Source organism: Camelus dromedarius, chromosome 18 (genome assembly GCF_036321535.1).
Source record: "Camelus dromedarius isolate mCamDro1 chromosome 18, mCamDro1.pat, whole genome shotgun sequence".
In the NCBI taxonomy this organism is placed as follows: Eukaryota; Metazoa; Chordata; class Mammalia; order Artiodactyla; family Camelidae; genus Camelus; species Camelus dromedarius.
In genome coordinates this window covers 10,810,306-10,834,407 of record NC_087453.1, presented here as the reverse complement: position 1 = coordinate 10,834,407, position 24,102 = coordinate 10,810,306, and the positions used below count along the sequence as shown (strand labels likewise).

The 24,102-nt window shown below is 47.2% G+C and overlaps 1 protein-coding gene and 1 long non-coding RNA gene across 3 annotated transcripts in view; one reads left to right on the top strand and one right to left on the bottom strand.

Moving 5' to 3' along the window:
* EYA2 (EYA transcriptional coactivator and phosphatase 2) overlaps positions 1-24,102 on the top strand; it is a 214,808-nt gene that overhangs the window by 187,900 nt on the left and 2,806 nt on the right. For both annotated transcript variants that reach the window (XM_031433690.2, XM_031433691.2), the window contains 5 exons: positions 4,397-4,455; positions 7,432-7,592; positions 11,270-11,384; positions 12,300-12,421; positions 17,477-17,577. In XM_031433690.2, the coding sequence (XP_031289550.1) occupies positions 4,397-4,455; positions 7,432-7,592; positions 11,270-11,384; positions 12,300-12,421; positions 17,477-17,577 (558 nt within the window). The remainder of the gene's footprint in view (positions 1-4,396; positions 4,456-7,431; positions 7,593-11,269; positions 11,385-12,299; positions 12,422-17,476; positions 17,578-24,102) is intronic.
* LOC116147368 (uncharacterized) lies at positions 4,822-22,346 on the bottom strand. The gene is made up of 3 exons (XR_010385028.1): positions 22,189-22,346; positions 7,439-7,572; positions 4,822-6,848 (listed from the first exon to the last, which is right to left on the bottom strand). It is a non-coding gene; the product is annotated as an uncharacterized LOC116147368 (long non-coding RNA).

Sequence of the window (24,102 nt, the reverse complement as noted above, 5' to 3'; positions counted from 1 at the left end):
CTGCTGTTTCCAGTCTGATGTGTGAGCTTTCAGATCTATTTCCATTTTTGTACACGGATATGTGTATATATAATACCTTGTTTTGTTTTAATTGGTTTTTATAAGTATATACATCGTGTGATACTGGATGTATCATTCTTCAGTGGTCTGCTTTTCTTCCCCTCCCCTGCACTGCAGGATGTCTTGGAAACAGTTCCGTGTGTAACAGTCCACCTCATTCTGAGTTGCTGGGTGGGAGTCCCCTGAATGGATGTACCACAGTTCACTCCACCACAGTCCAACCGGGGGAACTTCAAGTGTCTTCCAGTTTCTCACTGGGATGATGGACATCCCTGCAGACTATTTGTGGGTGTTTCTCTGGGTCAGAAAGTCAGTTCCTCAGCCCCCCTGCACTTCACTGGAACAACTCCTCTGTCTTTGCCAGGTGGTCCCACTCAGACCCCCCAGCCCCACCCTGCCACCAGCCCCAATAGTCATACTTTGACTCCAGAGAGGGCAGAAGCACCTGGGCTGTGGAAAGCTGGCATCCTTTGTCTGAGAGGCCTGCCCTCCAGGCAGCAGAGTGAGGGGCAGAGGATCCCCGTCCTCCTGTCCTCTGCGTTGTCCCGCTCCCCTCAGTTGCTGGCTCAGGGGTAACCCGATCCAGGTCAGCTGGTGGAGTATGAGGTAGCGTCTAGCTGAGCGTCATGGTATTTTATTAAGTCCGAAATGTGATCGCTACTGTTGTCACACTTTAGCGCCCCCAACAATCCCCTTGCAAATGAGGAAACCAGAGCCTCCCCACATACCTTTCCCCTGACATCAGGGAAAGCACGGGGAACCCTGTCCAGGGGCCTGAGCCCGGGTGACCCCCCAAGCAGCTTTCAAGCTTGAGGGAAGGACTAGGGGCCACTGGGAGGTGTTTTTCCAATTTCAGGCAAAGCAATGGACTTGGGGGAAATCTGCTATTAATTTTTTTCTCAATGCCTGGGTCTCTGAAGTCAGCTTTGGCTTTTAAATACAGTTTTCATTAATGTATTAGGATGGCTGGTCCTAGCATCCTTCCATCTGTATAAGATTGCTCTGGATCAGAGGTCTCAAACTAGGATGCCCACAGGGGCCAAGTAACCAGATAAGGGAAAGTGAAGAAAACCCAGTAGGGACTGTGGAGGAGTGGAGATGGATGTTGAGACTAAGGACTGTAGGAATAGAAGAACACAAGCCCTACCTTGCCAGAGCATGGAAATTCCCAAGTAGCTGAAAATCTGGAGAGACAAAGGGAGGGAGGGAAGGAGGGAGGGGAGGAGGTGGGGGGTAGAGAGAGAGATGACTATTGTTCTAAAAATTGTTTTCAGCCCAGTGTGAGCTAAATAAGCTGTGTCTCCAGGCCAGCTTGCAAACTCTTCCCTAATTGAACCTTTCAACGTAGAGGAGAAATTGTCAGTCAAGTTTTTTTATCCCTCCAGAGCAGTGCTGTCCAACAGAATTTTCTACGTTGATGGAAACATACCATGCAATATGGTAGCCATTGGCTACATTTGACTATTGAGCACTTGAAATAGGCCTAAGGAACTGAATTTTTTATTCTACTTCATTTTAATTGAATATAACTCTAAATAACCACATGTGGCTAATCGCTACTGTATTAGCATGACTATAGAGTCTTTAATTGGGGGTGTACCATCATGCTCAAGTCTTTAGGAAAGGACACCCGCTCTGGGGGAGGGGGATAACTTATACCCCAAGAGATTAGAGTCCTGGATATACAGAAAGAAAGGCAACACAGAATAATGAACAGAAAAGGTTTAGATAGAAGCCAGATGTCTGCTGGCTCAACAGTGATCACTCAGTGCCCCCGGCCCCCTGCCCCATCTGAAGAGTTTCTCAGTTGGGGTTAACCATGGAGCATCCGCCATGTTCTTTGCTGTCTGCTCCGACTCCATTTGCCCGTGGCTGACCACTAGGAAGCCGCTTGGTGGACCTCCCTGCTGTCACTGCCACCCAGGCCTCTCCAAGCATACCGCTGCCCAGGCCCTGGCCCACAGACATGCAGGGTCCCATCCTGCTTTGTCCCCGTCACAGAGCTGTGGGCAAAGTGTGCCAGGGACTCTGGAAACAAACCTCTTTCCAGTCCAAAGGGTTCAGCAAACCCCTTTCCAATCCACAGCCCATTCAAGGGGCCTGAGAGGGATCAGCAGCCACACTACCCCTTCTTCCAGGTTCCGACCTCCGGCTCCACAAAGCAGCCCTGGCCGCCCCCCACTTCCAGTGCCACTGTCCCCACCCCCACCCCACATCTCCATAACAATTATGTTACTTCTCTATATCCTTAAATAGTTAACAAGGGAAAGTGTCCCATTATCCCCTCAGCAAAGCTCCTGTTCTCGAAGATAAATTCAAGCCTCCTCCTTGTGTACAAAAGAGATCTGCTCAAAATGTTGCCAGCACCATTTCTTCCCCCAGCTTCTATCCTACCATCAAGGGAGATGTGACAACCAGCTTTTTCTCAGAAGGCAAGCTCAGAGTTCCAAGTGCACCTCCTCTCCCAGCAGTCTTTGCAAGGTGGTATCTGCTTCCTAAATCTGTCTTGCAACCAAAATGTGGACGTTTACAAATCTTAACACAATAGTGAAAACTCTCATTTCTGTAGCCCCTGCTGTGTTCCAGGCACTTCTCCTCACATGAACCTTGTAAACTAGGTTTCATTATTACCTCCATTGGCCAATCTGACCTCTGAGGTTCAGGGTGGTCATGTCACTTGCCCAAGGTCACACAGCTGGGAAGTGGCTGGATCTAGGATCCGAAACCAGGCGACCAGTCACCCATACCACGGGGGCAGGCCCGGCACGCTCACAGCTTTGCCTTATGGAGCAATCATCCGAGCGAATGGACTTCACGGTGGAGGCGGAGTTCAGAGGACTGGTGTGAATTGCGTGTAGCTTCCGTGGGGGCCGTTGCATCCCTCTGGACCCCTGGTTGCTCAGTGACACAGACCCACCCCTGCTAGCTTGAACTGAAAAGTCAGTGTGCTCATTTCCCACAGCTGCTGTCACAAATTACCACACACTTGGTGGCTTCAAACAACACAGTTCTGGAGGTCAGAAGTCCAAATTCAGTTTCACTGGGCTGAAGAAGTCAGCAGAGCTGGTTTCTTCTGGAGGCCTTGAGGGGAGACACTGGTGGTGTCCTTGCCTTTTTCGGCTTCAAGCGGCCATCTGTATTTCTTGGCTTGTGGCCTCTTCCAAGCACATCACTCCAGTTCCCTTCTCTCTGGTCACATACCCCTCTGCTGCTTACTTACCAGGACCCTTGTAATTGCATTTAGGCCCCATCTCAGGATCTTTAACTTAATCACATTTGCAGAGTCCCTTTTGCCAGACAGGGTTCCTGGGATTAGGACGTGGACATCTTGGAGGGGCCATCAGTCAGCCTACCACACTCAGGGTGGCCCTATCCCAGTTGTGGCTGGAGCCAGAGGACCAAGTAATGTGATCCGGGTCCCATCCCTCTCTCCAGCTCTCAAACTGTTTTCCTCTCACAGCTCCAGGCTTAATCCGACCGTCCAGCCGCCGTGGTGAAAGGAGAGCTCCTCTTTCCCGCAAGGCCCACAGCTGGTCCTCGTTGGTCCAGCTGAGACCACACACTCATCTCTGAAGTGATCACTGTGGCCAGAGGGACTCTGGGTTTCTCTGATTGGTTGAACCTGGGTCATGTGCCCACCTGTGTCATCCACTCCCCTCCCCTCAGTCTTAACTCCCCTGTGTTAAGGTATTTCCCCAAAGAGAACTGAGGTGTATGGGTGGCATAAAGCAGCATGTTATTGGAGTCCACTGAATGGCAACCCCTTGGAATGGTGCCTGGCACGTTATAGGAAGTGTTTGATAAATGATGGTCACAGATCATGGGACACAGAGTAGGACTTGGGCAGGGGGTACCTCCAGAAGCTAATGCTTGAAGATTACAAGGTTCACTAAGCAGATGAAGGCGGGAGAGCTTTCCAGGCAGAGGAAACACCTTGAACAAGGCAAAGGCTTCTACCGTATGGCCATGGCGACCACATGCCCTAGTGCACCTGGGGAAGGAGGAAGCCTGGTCCTGTCCTGTGCGTGCCCTCCCACAGTAACATGGACAGCAGCCCCCTTCGCACGGCAAAACTAGCTTGGTTTGTGTGATAAATTATAGAGTCACCACCATCCCTTCTAGGCAACCTGCTCATTTACGTGGAAACCGAAGGCAAAAGGGGGTGAGACTTAGCCCAAGGCCACCTAACCTTTAGTGGCAAAGTTCAGACCAAAATTCAGGGCTCCTGACTCAGTCCAGTGCTCTTTCCACCCCTCAGCTTATGAAACCAACTCTTAAAGGCTGCATCATCTTAGCCGGTTACGTTTCTCCCTTTTCCTCTTGCCAAATTTTGTAGGACTGTGACCAGATCCACGTGGACGATGTCTCATCCGATGACAATGGGCAAGATTTAAGGTAGGAATCTGGGGAGTCAAAAATGCCCCCCCGCCTTGGATTGGTTATCAAGCCAACCTTTCACGAGGAAGCAGAGAGGAGGGGCGGGCTGGCTATGGGGGAAGATGTGTTTGCCTCCAGCCAGAACTGGGACGTGTGTTTCTCTGAGCTGAAAAATCACAACCCCGCCCCCGCCCCCACCGCCTCTTCTGCATCACCTCAAATCACTGAGGCTGAACTGCCCACAAACTCTGGAACCCTGCTGTTTCTCTCTGTGGTTTTTCGTTTCCTGCTTACTAAACTCCTGCATGCGTATTGTAAAACTTGTCGTACACCTCTTCTGATTTTGCCTCCCAGAATCACCACCACCGAGAGTCTGATAGACCTTCCTCCAAGGTTTGACTGCATTTATTAACATACATATATTATTTAATATAAAAGTTGATACAGTCGATATTCAAAAAATTATCTTTTTGGAATGAGTAAGTGCTCTGTCTGGTTTCTAGGAGAAAACAATACTACAATATGAATTCCGGAAATAAGGTGCCCAATTGCTCAAAATGAGACATCTCTCACAAGAATGTGGCTGGAATGTTCCAAGCCTGCCCTTAGGGAGACTTTATAAAAATGGGACCCTAGTTAATCTGTGCTTATCCAAAATTATCACAATTCAACGCCTCTAAGCCCATCAAAAATATTATGAGACCAAGTAAGTTTTGCTTGTGGGCCAGTCATGGTAACTTCACTTAGTGTTTGCTTCCTGGGTGTATCTTCCAACTTTCTCCAAAAAAAAGAAATCAGAGTTTATGTTACTGAGCCCTGCAAGCCTTTTCAAAGCCCAGCACGATTAGAAGTGATAGGTGGGCATCGATCACCTGCTAAGTTTTAATTAGCCATTGAGAAAATCCCTTCTGCAGTCAGGTCTGGCAAGGTGCACGGCTCCAGTGCTAGCCAGGACTTCTCAATTTATGGAGTAAATAAAGCCCAGATCAGGGTTAATTGTGTCCTTTCCATGAAGTCATCCCTGGAAACCACTCTCCCTTTCAAGGCAATGAGCAACCGGGGCTCCGTTTTTATAGTTTCCCCTGTAGCTGGCTGGCTCGGAATTTAGAGCAATGTTCCCTGAACCCTGACTCGTACTGAGCTGGTTTGGTACCTCACTTCAAGAATCTGCAATCCAGGGGTGTTTTTCCTCCCCTAGAAGCCAAATTCCCTGTTTTTTCATTCAAGAAATATGTATCATGGCAGATACTAACTACTATACATAAAATAGATAAACAACAAGGTCCTGCTGTAGAGCACAGAGAACTAGATTCAATACCTTGTATAACCTCTAATGAAAAAGAATATAAAAAGGAATATGTATGTATCACTGTGCTGAATCACTATGCTCTACACCAGAAATTAACACATTATAGATCGACTATACCTCAATTAAAAAAAGAACTGTCTATTGAGGACCTACTGTGTGTGAGGCACCAAGTATCAAATGCCCCCCCCCCTTTTTTTTTTCAGTTAACACTAAAAAACCAACCCTGGCAATGCCCTTATTTTGCACCATGCCCTGTTGCAAATGCTTTACTTGAATTAACTCATTGCATCTTCACAGTAACCCTAGGAAATAGTTGCTCTTATAATCATCCTCATTTTACACTTGGGGAATGAGGCACAGAGAGGTTAAGAAACCTGCCCAACCTCACACAGCTGGTAAGTGGGGGAGGCAGGATTCACGGACACCCTTCCCTGGCCTCCATCTCTTGGCAGAACATCCAGGCATCTCCCCAGGGGATCCTCTGAGTTTGTAGTCAGTGTTCTTTTGTAAGAATAAATTATCTAACCTTTCTGCACTGCCCAGGGAGTGGTCCATAAGGTGTTGTTCTACATTCCCATCATTACTTAAAGGGAAACTTCCGCAATGTCCAGAGTCTCTGATGTCCTGTGAATGAAGGAGGAAGGTGTGCTCAAATTCCTGGCAGCAGGAACCTGATGAGGAGGCACCAACCTTGACTTCCAAATGGATCAGTCAAACCCATCCCCTGAGAGGCCATGGGACCACACTGACCTGCTTCCCCCATCTTTTTCTCTCTGAAGAGACTGTGATTTTTAAAGTTTTTGGTACACACATCCCTTGTCAGGCTCTGGTTTTGCCTGGTGACACTGTAGCATAAGCTTTACTCCTGTGGTTTTGCAAGCCTGTACCAAGCTTCTGGTGGAGGGGAAGAGGGGTCTGTGGAGAGCTGGGGTTTTCCTTCTCACAGTCGAGCCGCTGTAGGTGGTGAATCGCCCACGCATTTTCCCCTTCTGGTTCCCAGCTGTCGCTTCTGCTGTTAACTCCGTGTGGCACTCTGACTCATCCCCCATCCACATGTCCAACTTGTTAGTCCAGCAGCTGTATTCAGGGTGGGGAGTTGTATCTGCAAAGTACCAGCAATTGACTCTGCCGAATTTAACCAAAAAATTAACGTAGGGAATTTCTATAAAAAGATACGGATATGCTCACAGAATAGGAAGAAAGGGTCAGCAGCCCAGCCTTACAGGGGAGGTGAAGCAGGGCAGATTTGGAAATCAAAGTAGTGGGAATTAACTGGCATTTCCTCCTGGAACCTTCCATCAGGATGAACCAACGCCGGTCATTTTCTGGAGTTGGCTTCCAGCTTCAAATGCCAAAGGGGGAGAGAGGGAGGCTTTCCCTAGCTTGCCCGCTGCCTGCAGGGAACAGAATGGCTCCCCACCCCCAAAAAACAGAGATGCTTTTTGATACCAAAAGAAAGGAGAGTGAATGCTAACTCAGCAAGAGCAAAGGATGCCCCTGCTGTTTTGGGAAGCTAATAAAAGTATGGCTCTGCTTTTCCCAGAGCACACAAACACACAGCACCTCCACCTGTTCAGGGACACAGGGGCACCCTAAGCTCCAACCATGGGTCCCATGGGGTCTGCGGTCTGCTGGCAAAGAGCACCCACCTCCCCACATTAACACTGTCTCCTCCCTCTCCCCAGCACGTACAATTTCTCCGCTGATGGCTTCCACAGTTCGGCCCCGGGAGCCAACCTGTGCCTGGGCTCCGGCGTCCATGGTGGCGTGGACTGGATGAGGAAGCTGGCCTTCCGCTACCGGCGGGTGAAGGAGATGTACAACACCTACAAGAACAACGTTGGCGGTGAGTGGGCCAGGAAAAGGGCCGTCCACGGTGGTCAGAGGGTCTGCCTGTGCTCGGCCACACCTCCAAGCCAAGGGAAATTCAAGGTCGGATGCTGTCACTCCCATCTCACCTACTCTGTGCCAGGCACTGTTCTGGGAGGCTTATAAATCCTAGCTCGCTCAGTGTAATCCTCATGATGCTCCGAGAAGAGGGCACTAGTGTTTCATCATCCTCACGTTGGTGGGCAGAAGCGGAGGAATGAATGAAGTATCTTGCCATGATTATATCTCCCCCCAGTTGCTGTATCTTAGTCACAACCAGTGGTTCTCCATGTGCGGTCCTCAGACCAGCAGCATCCACATCATCTGAAGACTTGGAAATGCAGATTCTCTGGCCCCACCTTAGGCCTGTTGGATTTGAAGCTGGGGCAGGCCGGCCCTCTGTGTCTTAACCTGCCCTCCAGGTGATGCTCACGCTCACTGGAGTTTGAGGACCACTGGCTTCAGCCCTCACTACTCAGACTGTGATCCATGGACTAGCCACATGAGCATCACCTGGCAGCTTGTTAGAAATGAAGGATCTCAGGCCCTGCCCCCCAGCGACTGAGTCAGATCTGCATTTTTAACAAGATTCCCAGGTGACTTGTGGAAACACTCAAGTTGCAGGTGCACTGGGAGTCACTGATTCTCACTCATAGTGGAACCCCCAAGGAACGTCCAGTTTTGATTTCCTTGGCCTGGCTGCTACCCAGGCATCAGGACTCAGAGTTCCCTGGAGGACTCTACTGTGCAGCCAAGGTGAAAGCCACTGACTTCAGCAGCAGGAGAGCGTTGGTTATCACACTGAACAAAAAAATGTGGAAGAGGCTGGAGGCAGGATTGGCTCGGCAGTGACCAGGCCCTCCATCACTGTTCCTGGAATTCTCTAGTTGAGTGGTTCTTGACCAGAAATGCTGCTGCTTCTCCCCCAGGAGGCATTTGAGGATGTTTTTGATGATCACAATGTCTCTAACCAGCTACTGGCCTATAAAGGGAAGAGGTTTGAGTGGGCAGCTAAGAGTATCTTCCAAATACACCTTGGCCCCATCCCCAGAAAGAGTAGAGTCCCAGGAAGAATTCAGGGTCTCCACCTGGACAGAACCCACTTCTGGTCCCAGCGCTGCCCCTTTCTATCTCCCTGAGCCTGTTTCTAAGTTTGTGAAGTGGGGGTAAAAGTAATTCCACTTCCCTGGGTTATGGAGCGGTCTGTTGTTAATGCACACAAAAGGCAGGACCCTGTGCCTGGTATGCAGCAGGCACCTAGTAAACAGCATTTATCACTAGTTCCTCGCAGTTTTGCTTGGGAGTCTTTTAGGTTCTCCTGTATCTTCCCCGGACAGACCATCAGTTCTTTGGGAAGGATTTTCTGTCTTGTCCATGGCTGCAGGCTTGGCAACAGCTAATGTTTTCTGACTGTTTTCCATGCCAGGCTCTGTTATGAAGACTTTTTATCTAATAGTTTTTTTGCTCTTCACAACATCCCTATAAGGTAACTGCTTTTCTCGTCCATGTTGTATGAAGGTGGAAACCGAGACCAGAGAGGTTAAGTAACCTACCCAGCATCACACAGCCCAGGCTGGCTACTCCCGCACCTCTGCCCACATTTTGTGGCCTCTCATATCCAAGTCTGTCAACTGCAGGAGTGAAGCAGAGAGCTTCTGGGTCGCCCTGCCTGCTCACCCACCCCTGCACACAGAGAGGAGGGGATCAGCTGTGCTTGGGGTAGGGGAGACAGGGATGGGCCATCTGCTCCCCATCCAGGTTAAGCCCCAGGAAATGCCCAGGGCTTCTGTCAGGCTGTGTGGCTTTTCCATAAGCTGAGGGGAAATTACCTGATGTGTCAGCAGGCGAGGGGCTTGTGGTTGGCAGGACGCCGGTGGGCAGCCCCCCTTCCTCTACCCCTCCCCTGGCTGTTTCTGCATTGCAGAACTAGGCTGGTAAGGGCTGCGGCCACCAGCCTGGGGGGCTCACCACAGCCAATAGGATTCCAGGTGTTTCAGTGTACTCAGAAAAGAGATGTCTGTGAGATACAGAATGAAAAAAGAAAACTGCTTCTTAAGTCAACATCTGGGAGGCAGTGGTTTGGTTCAGAGAACTTTGCCTGATTTCACACCCCCCTCCTCTGCCACGTCCTGTGTAGCCCTGAGCAGGTTACTTGACCTCTCTGTGCCTGTTTCTTCGTGTGTAGAATTAGCAATGGAAGGTGCTGAGAACAGTGTCGCCACACCGTCGGCGCTTCTTAAATGCTGCTCTTGTTATCCGAGGAGGGAGACCAAGTCTGGAGGGAAAAGCCATGGGTCAGGAGCAAACAAACTATAACTTGATGCAAACTTCAAGTTTGTAACAGATACAAAGTCAGAGTGGTTGACCAGCTAGATACTCATGGCAGCAGGCATAGGAAGGTCTATTGTAAACTGTAAAGTGCAGTGCCCCTGAGGTTTTGTATTGTTAAGGGCCCTAGCTCAGGAGCTGGGAGAAGGTGCAGAGAGAAAGGAAAACCAGAGGCCGCCTTCAGCATTTTGTCCCAATGAATGTGTTCTCCCTTGAACAAATACTCCATGTGTTTGTTGAAGAGACACCTGCTATAGGGGCTGGTACTGTGGTGGTAAACAAGGCCAACTTGGTCCCTGCCTCACAGAGCAAACATCAAACACAGAATCTCGCAGGTGTGTCTTAAATTATAGTTGTGACAAGTGCTATGAAGAAGAGGTACAGTATGTTGAGAGAATAAAGTAGACTTGACGAGGACAGGCCTTCCAGAATAAATGACATTTGAGTTTGAAGGAGTTAGCCAGGCAAGAAGGGAAGGTAAGATAAGAAGAGGGGTGCGGGTTCTGAAATGAGGTGTGCAAAGGTCCTGAGGCAGAAGTACACTTGCTGTTTCAAGGAACAGAGAGGAGGGATGGAATGGAAGGGCATCAAGGCCATAGCAAGAGATGAGATTGGCAACTAAGTAGGGGCAGAGTCCAGGGCTGTGGAGTCTGAACTTTCTCTTAAGGACCCTGATAACTGAGAGAATGACAGATTCTGAAAGACCAAGGAGTGGGCTCTGGAGGTCAGCAGCCTGGGTGCCAAACCTGTCACCCTTATTTCCTCCCTATGATGAACAAGTCAGTCCACCTCACAAAGCCCCAGTTTCTTCACCTGAATTACACAATGTTACAGGTCAATTATATCTCAATATTTTAAAAAGAAGAAATAAAAAGAGTGGTCACCTTTAGGGCTGCTGTGAGAATGAAATAAGTCATGTTAAAAGCACAGGGCCCTGCACATAAGCACTCAGTAAATGTTAGTCATTATTTTTTGTCTCCACTGTAACAGTATAAGCTCTGTAATCTGCATGTTTTATTCATCTGTGTATGTTCTGTGCCTATTACAATACTGAACACATAGAAGACACTCCCAAATTCTTTGTTGGATGGATGGATGGATAGGTGGGTGGATGGGCAGATGAGTGAGTGGGTGATCGCATGGGTCAGTCAATGGATGGATTGATCTGTCAGTCCCAAAATAAGATTAAGGTCACTGGATTAAGTTGACCTTGGGTGTCATCTGATTTGAAACCTCAAGTTACAGCAGCTAGACTCCCCTTCTACTCCTACTCCCCCCAGACCTCTAAAATGATAACGGCCACACCTTTATTTCCTTTGTCCACAGGCTTGATAGGAGCTCCCAAAAGAGAGACCTGGCTGCAGCTCAGAGCCGAGCTGGAAGCTCTGACTGACCTCTGGCTGACCCATTCCCTGAAGGCACTAAACCTCATCAATTCCCGGTAGGTGGGAGCCCGAATTTCCCTTTGTGCCACTGTACCTGCTCCCGCTCAAAGGTGGCAGCCCCTCCATTTTCACACTTGGAGAACCGGACTCTCCAGATTCTCACTTGTGCATTTTCCAGATTTGATAAAGCAGAGGTGTACAAGGCACCACGGCCCATAGCAGAGCAGATGCTGCAGAGACTTACCAGGGTCCAGCCAAGTTAAAGACCTTTGTACAAGGTCCATCTTGTCCCATCTGCTCTTGCCCACATCACCCTCTGAAAACCATTTTATGGGATGTCACAGATCATCCGAGGGCTCTTAGTGAAGTCAGGAGGGTCCAGTTTCTTCCTAGGCCTCCCAGTAAATTGCCTCTTGCTCTTAAATAGGATCCCTGGGGCCAGAGAACAAATTACCCTCTGCACCAGCATCAGAATTCTTGTGACCCAATCTATGAATAGCTATAAAATGGCAGCCCATGAGCTGAATCCATGTGCTGATGTGTTTTGTTTCATACACACTTTGTCCTAAACCTGGGAAAGTAAATCCATAGCTGCAGTTTCTAGGATCTCTGAAAATGTCAGAACTGCTGTGTGCTGTCCAGTTTACCCCAGTCCTCACTGCTCCCTGTTGTCCTACACTTGCTCTTTATCACTCATGTACATTTCCAATAGGTCCCTGTAGCTGTTTAAGTCTGTGGCCCTTGCAATAAGCATTTTCTTTTGAAACAGAAAAAGTATTATACTTGTGTTCCATTTCAATGTGTCAGGAAGCTAAGAGGAATAGCTGAAGAGTCCTTGGGCCCTCACCTGAAGATGACTTAGCCATAGGCTCCAAACCCCCCAGAATTCCCACCAACTCCAGGCTCAGGCTGCAGGGGGAGGAGGCCTGTGGGACATTGGGATTCTGACCCACAGTCTCCTTTGTCCTTAGGCCCAATTGTGTCAACGTGCTGGTCACCACCACTCAACTGATTCCTGCCCTGGCCAAAGTCCTGCTGTATGGTCTGGGCTCCGTGTTTCCTATTGAGAACATCTACAGTGCAACCAAGACAGGTAGGGGGACCGGGCCTCAGGGTGGTGCAGGGAGGGAGGGTGAGGTCAGCTTTGCATGCTGGGCATGGGAAGTTTAAGGAAAATGGCACTAGGGAGGTTAAAGAACTTGTCCACAGGCATGACTCAGATCTCCAAAATAACTCCTATAATCCACTTGCTTTAAGACTCTGCTTCTAGAGAATCAGTGAGGACCACAGTTTTCCAAAGTGTTTATTAGTTAGGCTACCGGTAAAGCTGTATCACGAACACGTCCCAAATACAAGGGCTTAATCACTATACCAGGGTCAGAGCTTATTTCTTCCTCAGATGGCCACAGACCAGAGTGAGTGATCCAGGCTGACTGGGTGACTCTGTCCTCATACTCACCCAGGAACCTGGGTCCTTCCCATTTTATTTTTCCACCATCCCCTATAATTTTATTCTCATGTAACATGGTCAGATCAGAGTCCACCATATCATCATTCCAGCTTATGGGAAGGAGGAAGAGTAAGGAGCAATGCACATCCAATATTTTAAAACCAAGACTCAGAATGGGGTGCATGTTACTTCTGCTCACCTATTGGTCCAGCTTAGTCACATGACTACAACTAGTTGCAAAGGAAGCTGGGAAAGGTAGCCCATAGCTGCTACTAAGGAAGAGGAGGAAGACAGTTCCCACCCCAGCATGGTACATGAGGTGGTGTTAATTTAGGTGGTACAAGTCATTAAATGATCCTGACTCTATCCTTGAACCACACAGAGAAAAAACTATTGTTTCTTTTCACTACTCTTTCAAGGAGAGTCTCAATTTAGTGTCATCCTGCTTTGACGCCTCTAATACTTGCTAATCTCCCTTATTAACAAAGAAAACAAGGCTTAGGCTCAGAGCTTCAGAGCTTTCATCAGATAAGAGAACTCAATAACTAGAAATTAACAGCATCATTTCTCATCAGGTAAGTAATAGTGGTTTTAAGTGGGGGTGAGGCTGATTTTTTATTCTTGTATCACCTAAAAATGTATAAAAATACAAAATAAATCTAGCCAGTTAACAGAGTTTTAATTAGAAATTTTTACCCTTTGTTTTTTTCTGGAGCAAAAAAAAAAAAAAACAATTTATAGTATGTGCTTTGGAAGCATTTTCTTAGAGCAGTTTTGCCTTTACTAAAGGTCTGGGTCTGAACATGACATAAAAGTGCCTTTAGATTTTAAAATCACAGATGTTCAGGCCATAAATGGCCGTTAGATTCTGAAGCAGTACCTTGTGTGTACCTTTGTTTTCTTCCTGCACACCTCTAGTTGTGTACTTTTAGGCTCATTTAGAACCTCTTTTTTTAAATAATGTATTTTTAATTGTGATAAAATATGCATAACATAAAATTTACTATCTTAACCATTTTTAAGTGTAGCATTCAGGAGCATTAAGTACATTCACATTGTTGTGCAACCATCACCACCATCCATCTCCAGAACTCTTTTCATCTTATAAAACTGAAATTCAGTATCTATTAAACAACAACTCCCCATTCCCCCTCCCCCCTGGCAACCACCCTTCTACTTTCTATGAATTTAACTGCTCTAGCTACCTCATATAAGCAGAGGCATACAGTATTTTTCTGTGACTGGCTTACTTTACTTAGCATAAGATCCTCAAGGTCCACCCATGTTGTAACATGTGCCAGAATTCCCTTCCTTTTTAAGGCTGAATAATATTTAATTGTATGTCTAGACCACATTTTGCTTATCCACGCATACATCGATGGACATTTGGGTTGCTTCCACCTTTTGGCTATTGTGAATAATGCTGCTGTGGATACATGTGTATAAATATCTCTTGAAGACTCTGCTTTCAGTTCTTTAGGGAGTATACCCAGAAGTGGAATTTCTGCATTATATGGTAGTTCTGTTTTTAACTTTTTAAGGAACTGCCATCCACAGCAGCCGCTGCACCGTTTTACATTCCCACCAACAGTACCCACGGATTCCAGTTACTCCACATCCTCACCAACACTTGATCTTTTCTTTCTTTTGATAATAGCCATCCTAATGGGTGTGAGGTGATTGGTTTTCCTTTTACTTTAGTGATTCTACTCTGTATTTTTTTTTCTACTCTGCATTTAAATGAGCTTAAGTAAAAATAGAAGTGTGAGTTGATTTTAAGAGAAAAAATGGTTCTTGGATTTGGTCACAACTGAGGATGTAGTTCTGGAATGTTTGAGAAACACTGGTCTGGGACAGCATTTCTCAAGAGATGACTCATGAACAAAAGATTCAGCCAGTGGTCAGATAAGCTTGGAAAACTCACAATGAACATGAACAAATCAAAGACTCCATTAAGTCCTGTAATAAAACTTTTTAAAGCAAAGTTTCATTTGACAACAGAATCTTTTTTCTGTTGATCCTCAAGAAAGGAACCTCTAACTCAGTCATATCCAACATCTTCGTTTAACCCAGGGATTCTGCGTCCACATCAGAGGAATCAGATGCTTTCAGGGAAGTGGTAGAGTGGTTCTTGTTTCCCACTTGGGGTGCCTGAAGATCAAAGAACTAGGAGTAGTCAAAGTTGAGATAAGACAGAAATTTAGCTTCTAGTTCCTTGTTTTAACATAAAAATCATTTTTTCAATACTCAGGTTTCTGCTATTAATAATGCTGTATTAATAAATATTCCCCAACATTTGGTGGCTTGCAGCAACCAGTTTTTATTTCTTGCTCATGAGCTGGTGAGCCAGCATTGGCTCTGCTGGACTTGATTCCAGGTTCTGGATGTGCTCCACATATCTCCTCATTATGGGACCAGCAGCCATCCAGCAGCACAGTCTTCTGACAGATGGCAGATGTGGACCACCCATACAAATTTCTCGTGGCAGGTCCCTAACAAACATTCCATTGGTCCAGTCAAGTCACATGGCCATTACAGTATCAGTGGGGTTGGGGAACAGGCTCCACCTACCCTAGTGGGAGGCACAGCAAGGAAGTGTACTTCCATTAACGCAGAAGACAGTGGTGACCTACTGCTTTGGCCCAGCCTGTGCTCTTAAGGGGAGAAAGCAGACTGCAGACAAATGGATTCCTGCTTAGCACAGTGTAACAGAGTAGTTCAGAGACCAGGCTGTGAGGCAGGCGGCCTGGGTTTGAATCCTGACTCTCCCCTTGCTGGCTGGGTACCCTGCACAAGTGATTCCACCTCTCTTTGCCTCAGCTTTCCAGTCCACGAAGTGAAAGACCACAGTACTTCTAAGCATATGATAAAAGCGAAACAGTGCATGCGAAACAGCAGTTTAGAAGTTCCCAGCAGAACACAGTGCTCAAAAATAAGAGCTGTGTGTTTTTTTAAATTGGGGGGGGGGGTAATTAGGTTTTTATATATTTATTTTTAGAGGAGGTACTGGGGATTGAACCCAGGACTTTGTGCATGCTAAGCATGCACTCTACCACTTGAACTGTACCCCTTCTAGAGCTGTGTTATTATAACTACCACTATGCTCATCTTCAAGGCATTTTAACAACCCTGAGCCTCAGTCTTTTAATCTCTAAAATAGGAATTATATATAACATCTTCTTTATCCATTCATCTGTTGATGGACACTTAGGTTGTTTCCATGGTACATATAGACAGTGGAATACCACTCAGCCATAAAAAAGAACAAAATTTTGCCATTTGCAGCAACATGGATGGACTTGGAGGGCATTATGCTAAGTGAAATAAATCAAACAGAAAGACAAATATTGTATGATATCACTTATGTGGAATCTAAAAAATAAAATTAGTGGCTATAACAAAAAAGAAACTTGACTCACAGATACAGAGAACAAACTACTGGTTACCAGTGGAAAGAGGGAATCGGGGTGGGGGGGCAACAGGGGTAGGGGATTAAGAGGTACAAACTATTAGGTATAAAAGAAGCTACAAGGATATACTGTACAACATGGGGAGTACAGCCAATATTTTATAGTAACTATAAATACAGCATAATCTCTAAAAATTGTGAAGCACTATATTATGCACACATAACTTATATTGTACAGCGACTACAATAAAATAAAATGCAAGGAGGGTGGGTTTGGCTCAGTGGTAGAGCGCATGCTTAGCATGCGCAAGGTCCTGGGTTCAATCCCCCGTATCTCCATTTAAAAAAATAACGTATTTAATTCCAATTTCTTGAGGATTTCTGTGATAGTTAAATGAATTACCGTAAATCAGTGGCTCCCAATGGACTGAGGGGTCCTTTTGCCTCCCAGGGAACACTTGGCAACATCTGTAGACATTTTTCGTTCTTAAACTGGAAGGTTTGCTACTAGCAGGTAGAGACAGAGATGATGCTGCTAAACATCCTTCAATGCTCAGGGCAGCCCCCACAGCAAAGAATTAGCCAGCGGAAAATACAAGTAACACGGAGGCCAAGAAATCCTGATGTAGGTGAAGCACTCGGCAGAGTACAGGGTATATTGAGTGAGCGAGTGACACCTGCTGTTACTACAGCTGTTCTCATTATGATTATGGTTACTCAATTTGCCGACAGGCAGGATGAGCTAAAATCTGAATTCAGTGTGCCAGGATTTATGCTGCTGTCCGGGCACCTGAGAAGAAGGAAAACACGAAAAAGTGATCATTTACAGGAAACAAGAAAAAAATGTCCAAGAGAGTCACATGAGGGCCACTCTCGCCAGGCTTCCCACCTGCGGACGTGTGAATCCCGGCACCTCTGCGTCCTAATTCTGGGATCCTGGGCAGCTCACTTCACCTCTCAGAGCCTTCTGTCCTGATCTGGAAAATGGGTCCATCACAACTACCCCGGACAGCCACGTAGACACCAGAGCCTGCTTACCCCACTGCACTGCCTCTTCTGCTGTGTCACCGTGGGCAAGCCACTTAACCTATCTGTGCCTCTGCCTTGTCCTCTGTCACCTGGGGATGGTGACAGTGACACCTCAAAGTCTGTTTGAGGATGCAGTGATAATCCCTGGCCTTTAGGAAGATGACTACACACAACAAGTTCTTAATTAGCAGTTATTATTCATCACCAGCCTGGGTCCTCACCAAGCGGCCTTTCTCTCTTTCCTTCTTCTGTGCTTGCAGGGAAGGAGAGCTGCTTCGAGAGGATAATGCAGAGATTCGGCAGGAAAGCTGTCTACATTGTGATTGGCGATGGCGTGGAAGAAGAGCAGGGAGCGAAAAAGGTACTTCCTCCTGTCCATCTCCCAGACTGCTTCTTCCTTCTCTCGAGCCTGTCTGCTTCCCAGGCTCTGTGCTTGCCGCTCTGCTCCCATTTAGAAATCGCAGAAGCATCCTGAGTAATTTCCTTCTGCAAATCCCCCTCCAGGCCTTTGGCTGCCGCCTCTGGTAGCCCTGCATTGTTTCTGGGACAACTGCTGGGGAGCCCAGAGCCTGTGTGTCAGGGCAGGCTGGTGGGGGGCTGGTGCACGTGTGTGTGTTTTATTTAATACTTACTGATCATATGTTCCAGGAACCCTTCCCAGTTAATAAAGACAGCATTAAGCTAATGAAAAAGAAAATCCTGCATTTGTGATCTCAGGCCCATGAGGAGAGGGGCAAGGGGCTCTGGTGGCCGTGGCTCTGTTCTTGGAAAAGAAACAGCTGCCAAAGTCCTGGGTCTGGACCTGTCAACAGCATCCCAGAGAGCCTGCCACCCCCAAGCCCAGAGGCCTGGGAAGTGGATTGTTAATGTCACAGAGCTTAATTTGGGGGGCCTGGTTTCCCCCTTCCCTCCCCAGAAACAAATTCCAAGGAAATACAAAAATGTTTAGGGTCTCAGCAGATGAAACCCACAAGAAGAGGGAGGGCCCCGAGGGTCCTAAGAGACCAGCACTTAGAAGCCTTTGCATATACTGTTCCATCCACCTGGAAGGCTCCTCCTCTTCCCCAGCTCTCCCAGACTCATCCCTTAAGCCTCAGCTTCAGCAACACTTCCAGAGGGAAGAATCCCCTACCCCGCAGTCAGCTCCCACTCTGATCTTCCAGCTAAATCAGGCCTGCCTGCAACTCCCTCCCCAAGCTGTTCACACTCCTCCTCCTCCATCCTATGCATGATGAAAGGATTACCTGTGTAACTGGTAGCTTAGTCACAGATCCTTCAGCTAGGGTGTAAGCTCCGTTAGGTGAGCACCTACTGTGTGCCAACCAGCATTGCAGACACCCGGCGTTCTGCAGTAAGCAGAACAGACAGGGCTCTTACACCTCACTCAGCTCACAGGCTGGGGACAAGCAGGCAACACATAAGTGTAACCTGCATGTCAGATGATGTCCAGAGCTTTGCAGAAAAATAAAGCAGAGAAGAGGAACACTTGGGGTGGGGCAGGCTGTAAGTGTAGATAATGGTCAAGACAGGTCTGCTAAGTGACATCTGAGCAAAAACGGAGGAGGAGAGGGAGGGAGCCAAGTGAGTATCAGAGGCAGGGAGTTCCCAGAGGAACCAAGAAGTTCAAAGGTCAGAAAGCTGGAGCTTGGGCAGGGAGCTAGCATGGCCACAGCAATGCCCCAGGCAAGTGTGGGGGGGGTGGCAGGAGGTGAGGTCAGGGAGGTCCCCAGAGGCCTTTGGAAGGCCTTCAGCTTTTACTCTGAGCACTTCTTTTTAAAGCGTATTTCCATAACTTTAAAAATGAACTGGGGTTGGAGGGGAGGGTATAAATCATAATAGAGCATGTGCTTAGCATGCTTGAGGTCCTGGGTTCAATCCCCCTTACCTCCATTAAAATAAACAAATCTAATTACCCCCCGAAAACAAAACAAAAACAAAATAAATTTTTTTAAAACTTTTAATAAAATAAAAATGGGGGAGAGGGGATAGCTCAGTGGTAGAGTTTGTGCTTAGCATGCACAAGGCCCTGGGTTCAAGCCCCAGTACCGCTGTTAAAAAATAAATAAATAAACCTAATTACCTACCCCCCTCCAAAAAAAATAAGACCAAAAACAAACAAAAAACAAATAAAATAAAAATGAACTGACAGAGAAAAAAAAATGTTAAGTAAATAACCCTTCTCAAGGTAATACACCAGGATATGGCATGAACCACATGAATTAGTGCGTGAATCCAGGAATAACATGCCAGTCAAGAGCATGGTCTCTGTGGTGAGACTGTGTGAAGCCCACTGCCAGGGTCGGAGGGGGTTTCGAGAGCCCCCCCCCTTCCAAGTTCAGATCTAATTGAAAACTCTGCGTGGAACATGTGACAGTGATCATAGTAAAACTTTGCTTCTATCAAAGTTGGAATGAGAGCCAGCTTAGGCCTGTGGCCGTGGACACCCCTGTACCTGCCTTCCAGTTCTCACCTGGAGGATGACAGGACATCCATGGGGCAGTGGCTGCTGTCCTCCCACCATCTCACCAGTCAGAGCGGGTTGTTAGGGCGGCAGAGCAGACATTTTGAAATGACCATTTACTATTACTAATGGATAATAAAACCTTCTTATAACCATAATGTCCAGGAGATCAACATCTGATGACATCAGAGAGAAAAAAAGGGGAAAGTCATGTATACTCAAAATAATGTGAGCTTCAGTATGTAAACATTTGGGCACAAAATCCCAATGCTCCCACCAAAATGCACCATCACTGAGGATGCGACCCAGCAAATGCAGAGGGACCCAGGTGAGCGGTCTGGGCCTCACACGAAGCTGGTGAGGTGCTGTGGCCACAATGTGATTGCTCCAAAGTGCGAAGCAACTGGAAAGGTTCTCAATAAAACAAAATATAGACTTCCCCTGATTTACACAGTAATTGCAGCCCTCGAAAATTTGGGGTTTATTAAGCATGCAAAAGATTCTTTATATTTATAGTTTATGTATATACATAAATAGATACTCTATATGCCACACTTAAGATGGAGTTAAGGTGTATGCTCAGGTTATTATGAATGGGTTTGTACTTCTTTATCTGGCAGGATGTTTGAAAATCATTCAGGTCGAAGGTGTTTGGGATGAGGCAGAATGCCTGCCTCCACTTGCCATGCCCCCAAATCATGATGACAGTCAAAAATAACACACCTAGACAAAACATTCTCTGACATCAATTGTAGCAAGGTCTTCTTAAGTCAGTCTCCCAACACTAGAAATAGGGGGGCGGAGCCAAGATGGCAGAGTAGAGAGACTCATAGCTCACCCTCTTCCACAAATACACCAAGGCAATAGAAATAAAAGCAAAAATATTAACGAATGGGATCTAATCAAACTTATCAGCTTCTGTACAGCAAATGAAACTGTCAACAAAACAAAAAGACAGCCTATGGACTGGGAGAAAATATTTGCAAACAATGTGGCCAACCAAGGCTTAATTTCCAAAATAAACAGCTCATACAACTCAATAACAAAAAGGCAGACAACCCAATCTAAAAAGTGGGCAGAAGACCTACATAAACATCTCTCCAAAGAAGACATACAGATGGCCAACAGGCACATGAAAAGATGCTCAACATTGCTAATTACTAGAGAAATGCAAATAAAAACTACAATGAAGCAGCACCTCACACCAGTCAGAATGGCCATCATTTAAAAGTCCACAAATGATACATGCTGAAGAGGGTGTGGAGAAAAGGGAACCTTTCTACACTGTTGGTGGGAATGTAATTTGGTGCAGCCATTATGGAAAACAGCGGGAGATTCCTTAAAAAACTAAAAATAGAGCTGTCATGTTATCCAGTAATCCCCCTCCTGGGCGTATTTCCAGAGAAAACTTAATTCGAAAAGATACACGCACCCCAGTGTTCACAGCACTATTTACAATAACCAAGACAGAGAAACAACCTAAATGTCCACTGACAGATGACTGGATAAGGAAGATGTGGTGTTATACATATATACATACACACACACATATATAATATAACACAATATATATACACACAATGGAATACTACTCAGCCATAACAAAGAATTAATGCCATTTTCAGCAACACCGATGGACCTAGAGATTATCGTACTAAGTGAAGTAAACTCAAAGACAAATACCATATCACTTATATGTGGACTTTAAAAATAAATAACACAAATGAACTTATTTACAAAACAGAAACAGACTCACAGACATAGAAAATAAATTTACAATTACCAGAGGGGAAAGGGGTGGGGAGGGATAAATTAGGAGTTTGGGATTAGCAGAAACAAACTACTATATATAAAATAAGTAAACAACAAGGTCCTATGATATAGCACAGGGAACTATAGTCAGTATCTTGCAATAACCTATAAAGCAAAAGAATATATATATATATGTATGACAATCATTTTGCTGGACGCCAGAAACTAACACAACATTGTTAATCAACTATACTTCAATTTTAAAAAAAAATTTTTTTAATAAAACCCACACCATTAGAAGTGTCCACAGTCACCCCTAGAGGGCAGGCTTCTCCTGTGAGAACTGCTGGTCCAGGGTCGCCCTTATGTAAGGGGCCAGGAGGAGGGTGAGCTAAGGGAGGTGATGCCTTAAATTATGGATCGCGGGCACCCCCTCACCTCCACCTACAGCTGCCCTGCTCTCACAGAAATATGTGCCCCAAATCCCAGCCCTGCCGTTGTTGGCTGTGTGGCCTTCAGCCCATGATGCCCCCTCTCTGAGCTGATCGTTTCCTTATCTGTCACAGCTGCACATAGGGCCCAGCAGAGGACCTGTTAGCCCCTCAGCAGCCCTAAGCTGTGTGCTTACTATTCCGCAGGGCTAGGGGAGGGAGAGAAGGCGAACTCCGCCTTCAGAAACTCAGAGCAGCTTCTCCCACCTGGGGAGCCAGCAGAGCAGGAACACATGAACCCCAATTTTCACACAACAGGAACACTCACCCACCTCTCTTGTTTGCTCAAAGCGCACGGGAGAAGCACGCTGCCGACACGCAGCTGAAGGGCCCGGTGGGGTGGTCTCCAGCCGGACTCAGGGTCTGCGGAGTAGAGTCTGGTTTGCCAAAGGGGCCAGACTGCGGCTTCGACAGTACAGAGCTTTCTTCGTCTCTCGTCAGCCGCCCGGACAGCTGGGCCAGCATCAGGAACCCGTCCTCCTATCCTGCTGCCCTGCCAGCCCCAGAACTGCTCTTTCCACCAAGCGCAGCACGGCACCTCGCCAGCCCACGTTCACACTCCAGCCACCCGGAAGCAGGAGGGGAAGGGCTCTGCCTCCTTTTAAGAGCACAGCTGAGAGAGATGGACGGCTCTGCTGCTCACATCCCATTGGCCAGATTTGAATCACATGACCCTGCCCTGCCGCGAAGATAGCTGGGAAGTGTAGCCGTTGGACGTCACGGCTGCTCACATCCCATTGGCCAGATTTGAATCACATGATCCTGCCCTGCCGCAAAGGTAGCTGGGAAGTGTAGCATTTCTTCTCAGCCACTGGGTACTTAGCTTAAAGAATAGGAGCGTTTTCTGAGAGTGAAGGGGAGAACGGGTGTTGGGAGGCAGCTGGCAATCTCCGTCACAGCTGGCGCGTGGCAGGGCTGCGACTGGCACCCTACCTAACCCCAGGCCTTAACCACGGCTTTATAACTGACGTCATCGCTTTAATCCTCAGAAAAACCCTGCAAAGCAGGTACCATTCCGTTCCATTGTATAGAGGACACGTTTGAGGGTCCGCGAAGTTAATTTACCTAAAACTACACAGCTGGTACGTGCAAACTGATGGGTGTTTTGCTCCAAATGTCTGGCGGGAAGGAGGTGGATTTAGGAGTTTCAAACACTGTCAGGCCGCACCCCTAAGCTGGTCAGAAGAGAGTGGAGTCCAACAAAGAAGATTCAGGCACACACCCCCAACATACACCAAGCTCCCCTAATAGGCCCTGCCAGTGTCTGAAGCGGCCCATTAGTGACAGGCTCTGTGAGCCAGCAGCTCTGCCAGCCTGACGGATGCGACTCATTAGCCCAGGCCGCCGGACACCTGAGCTGCGTGAAATACGGCGACAGAACCCAGGCCTTCAACTGTTTTCAGCTGACAGTGTTAATATCTCCGTCTTAGTGGGTCATCTGTCTCTGTCTCTCCGCAAGTGATAAATCCACTCTGGAGCCACCAGGCCTGGGAGGGAGGCAGCTGAGATGGTCTTTTCCCCTTCACTCATTTCCTCCCAGAAAAATGAAATACACTCTTTAAGGAGGGACTGGATTGGCCAGGCGGCAACCAGAATCCATCTTTGCAGAGAATGAGAGGCTTGGTCAGGGTGAGGAGAGGGCGAGGGAGCTGAACAGCATTAAAGAGTTGGCATATGTTGCCCATGAGATAGTTTTCTGCTTCCTTTGAGCAAAAGAGAAAAAGACGTGTTCACTGAGGGCTTTGCTGGAGAAACTCACCTTCCCTCTTTTTCTCCCTCCCGTCCTCTTTTCATTCCTTTCATGAATATTTCTTGAGCACCCACTGTGCACCAGGAGCCACAAAAGGCAGCAATGAACGTGACATTCCAAGCTCAAACCTCCCTCAGGGCCTTTGCACTTGCTGTGTCTTCGGCCTCGACTACCTCGCCCCACATTGGCACAGCCCCCTCCTTCTTATTCTCTGGGGCCTGCTTAAATGTCACCCCCTAGAGAGACCTGCCCTGACCCAGCTATCAAAAGTAGACACCCTCCCCCTAACTGCTGTCTACCCTACTGTCCTGTTCTGTTTCATCAAAGCACTTACCAAGAGATGAAATTATTACTTCTTACCTACAAATTTATTATTTGTGACTCTGGTAAGAGCCCCTTGCATACGTGCCACCTGTGCAGAAGGCCCTGTTG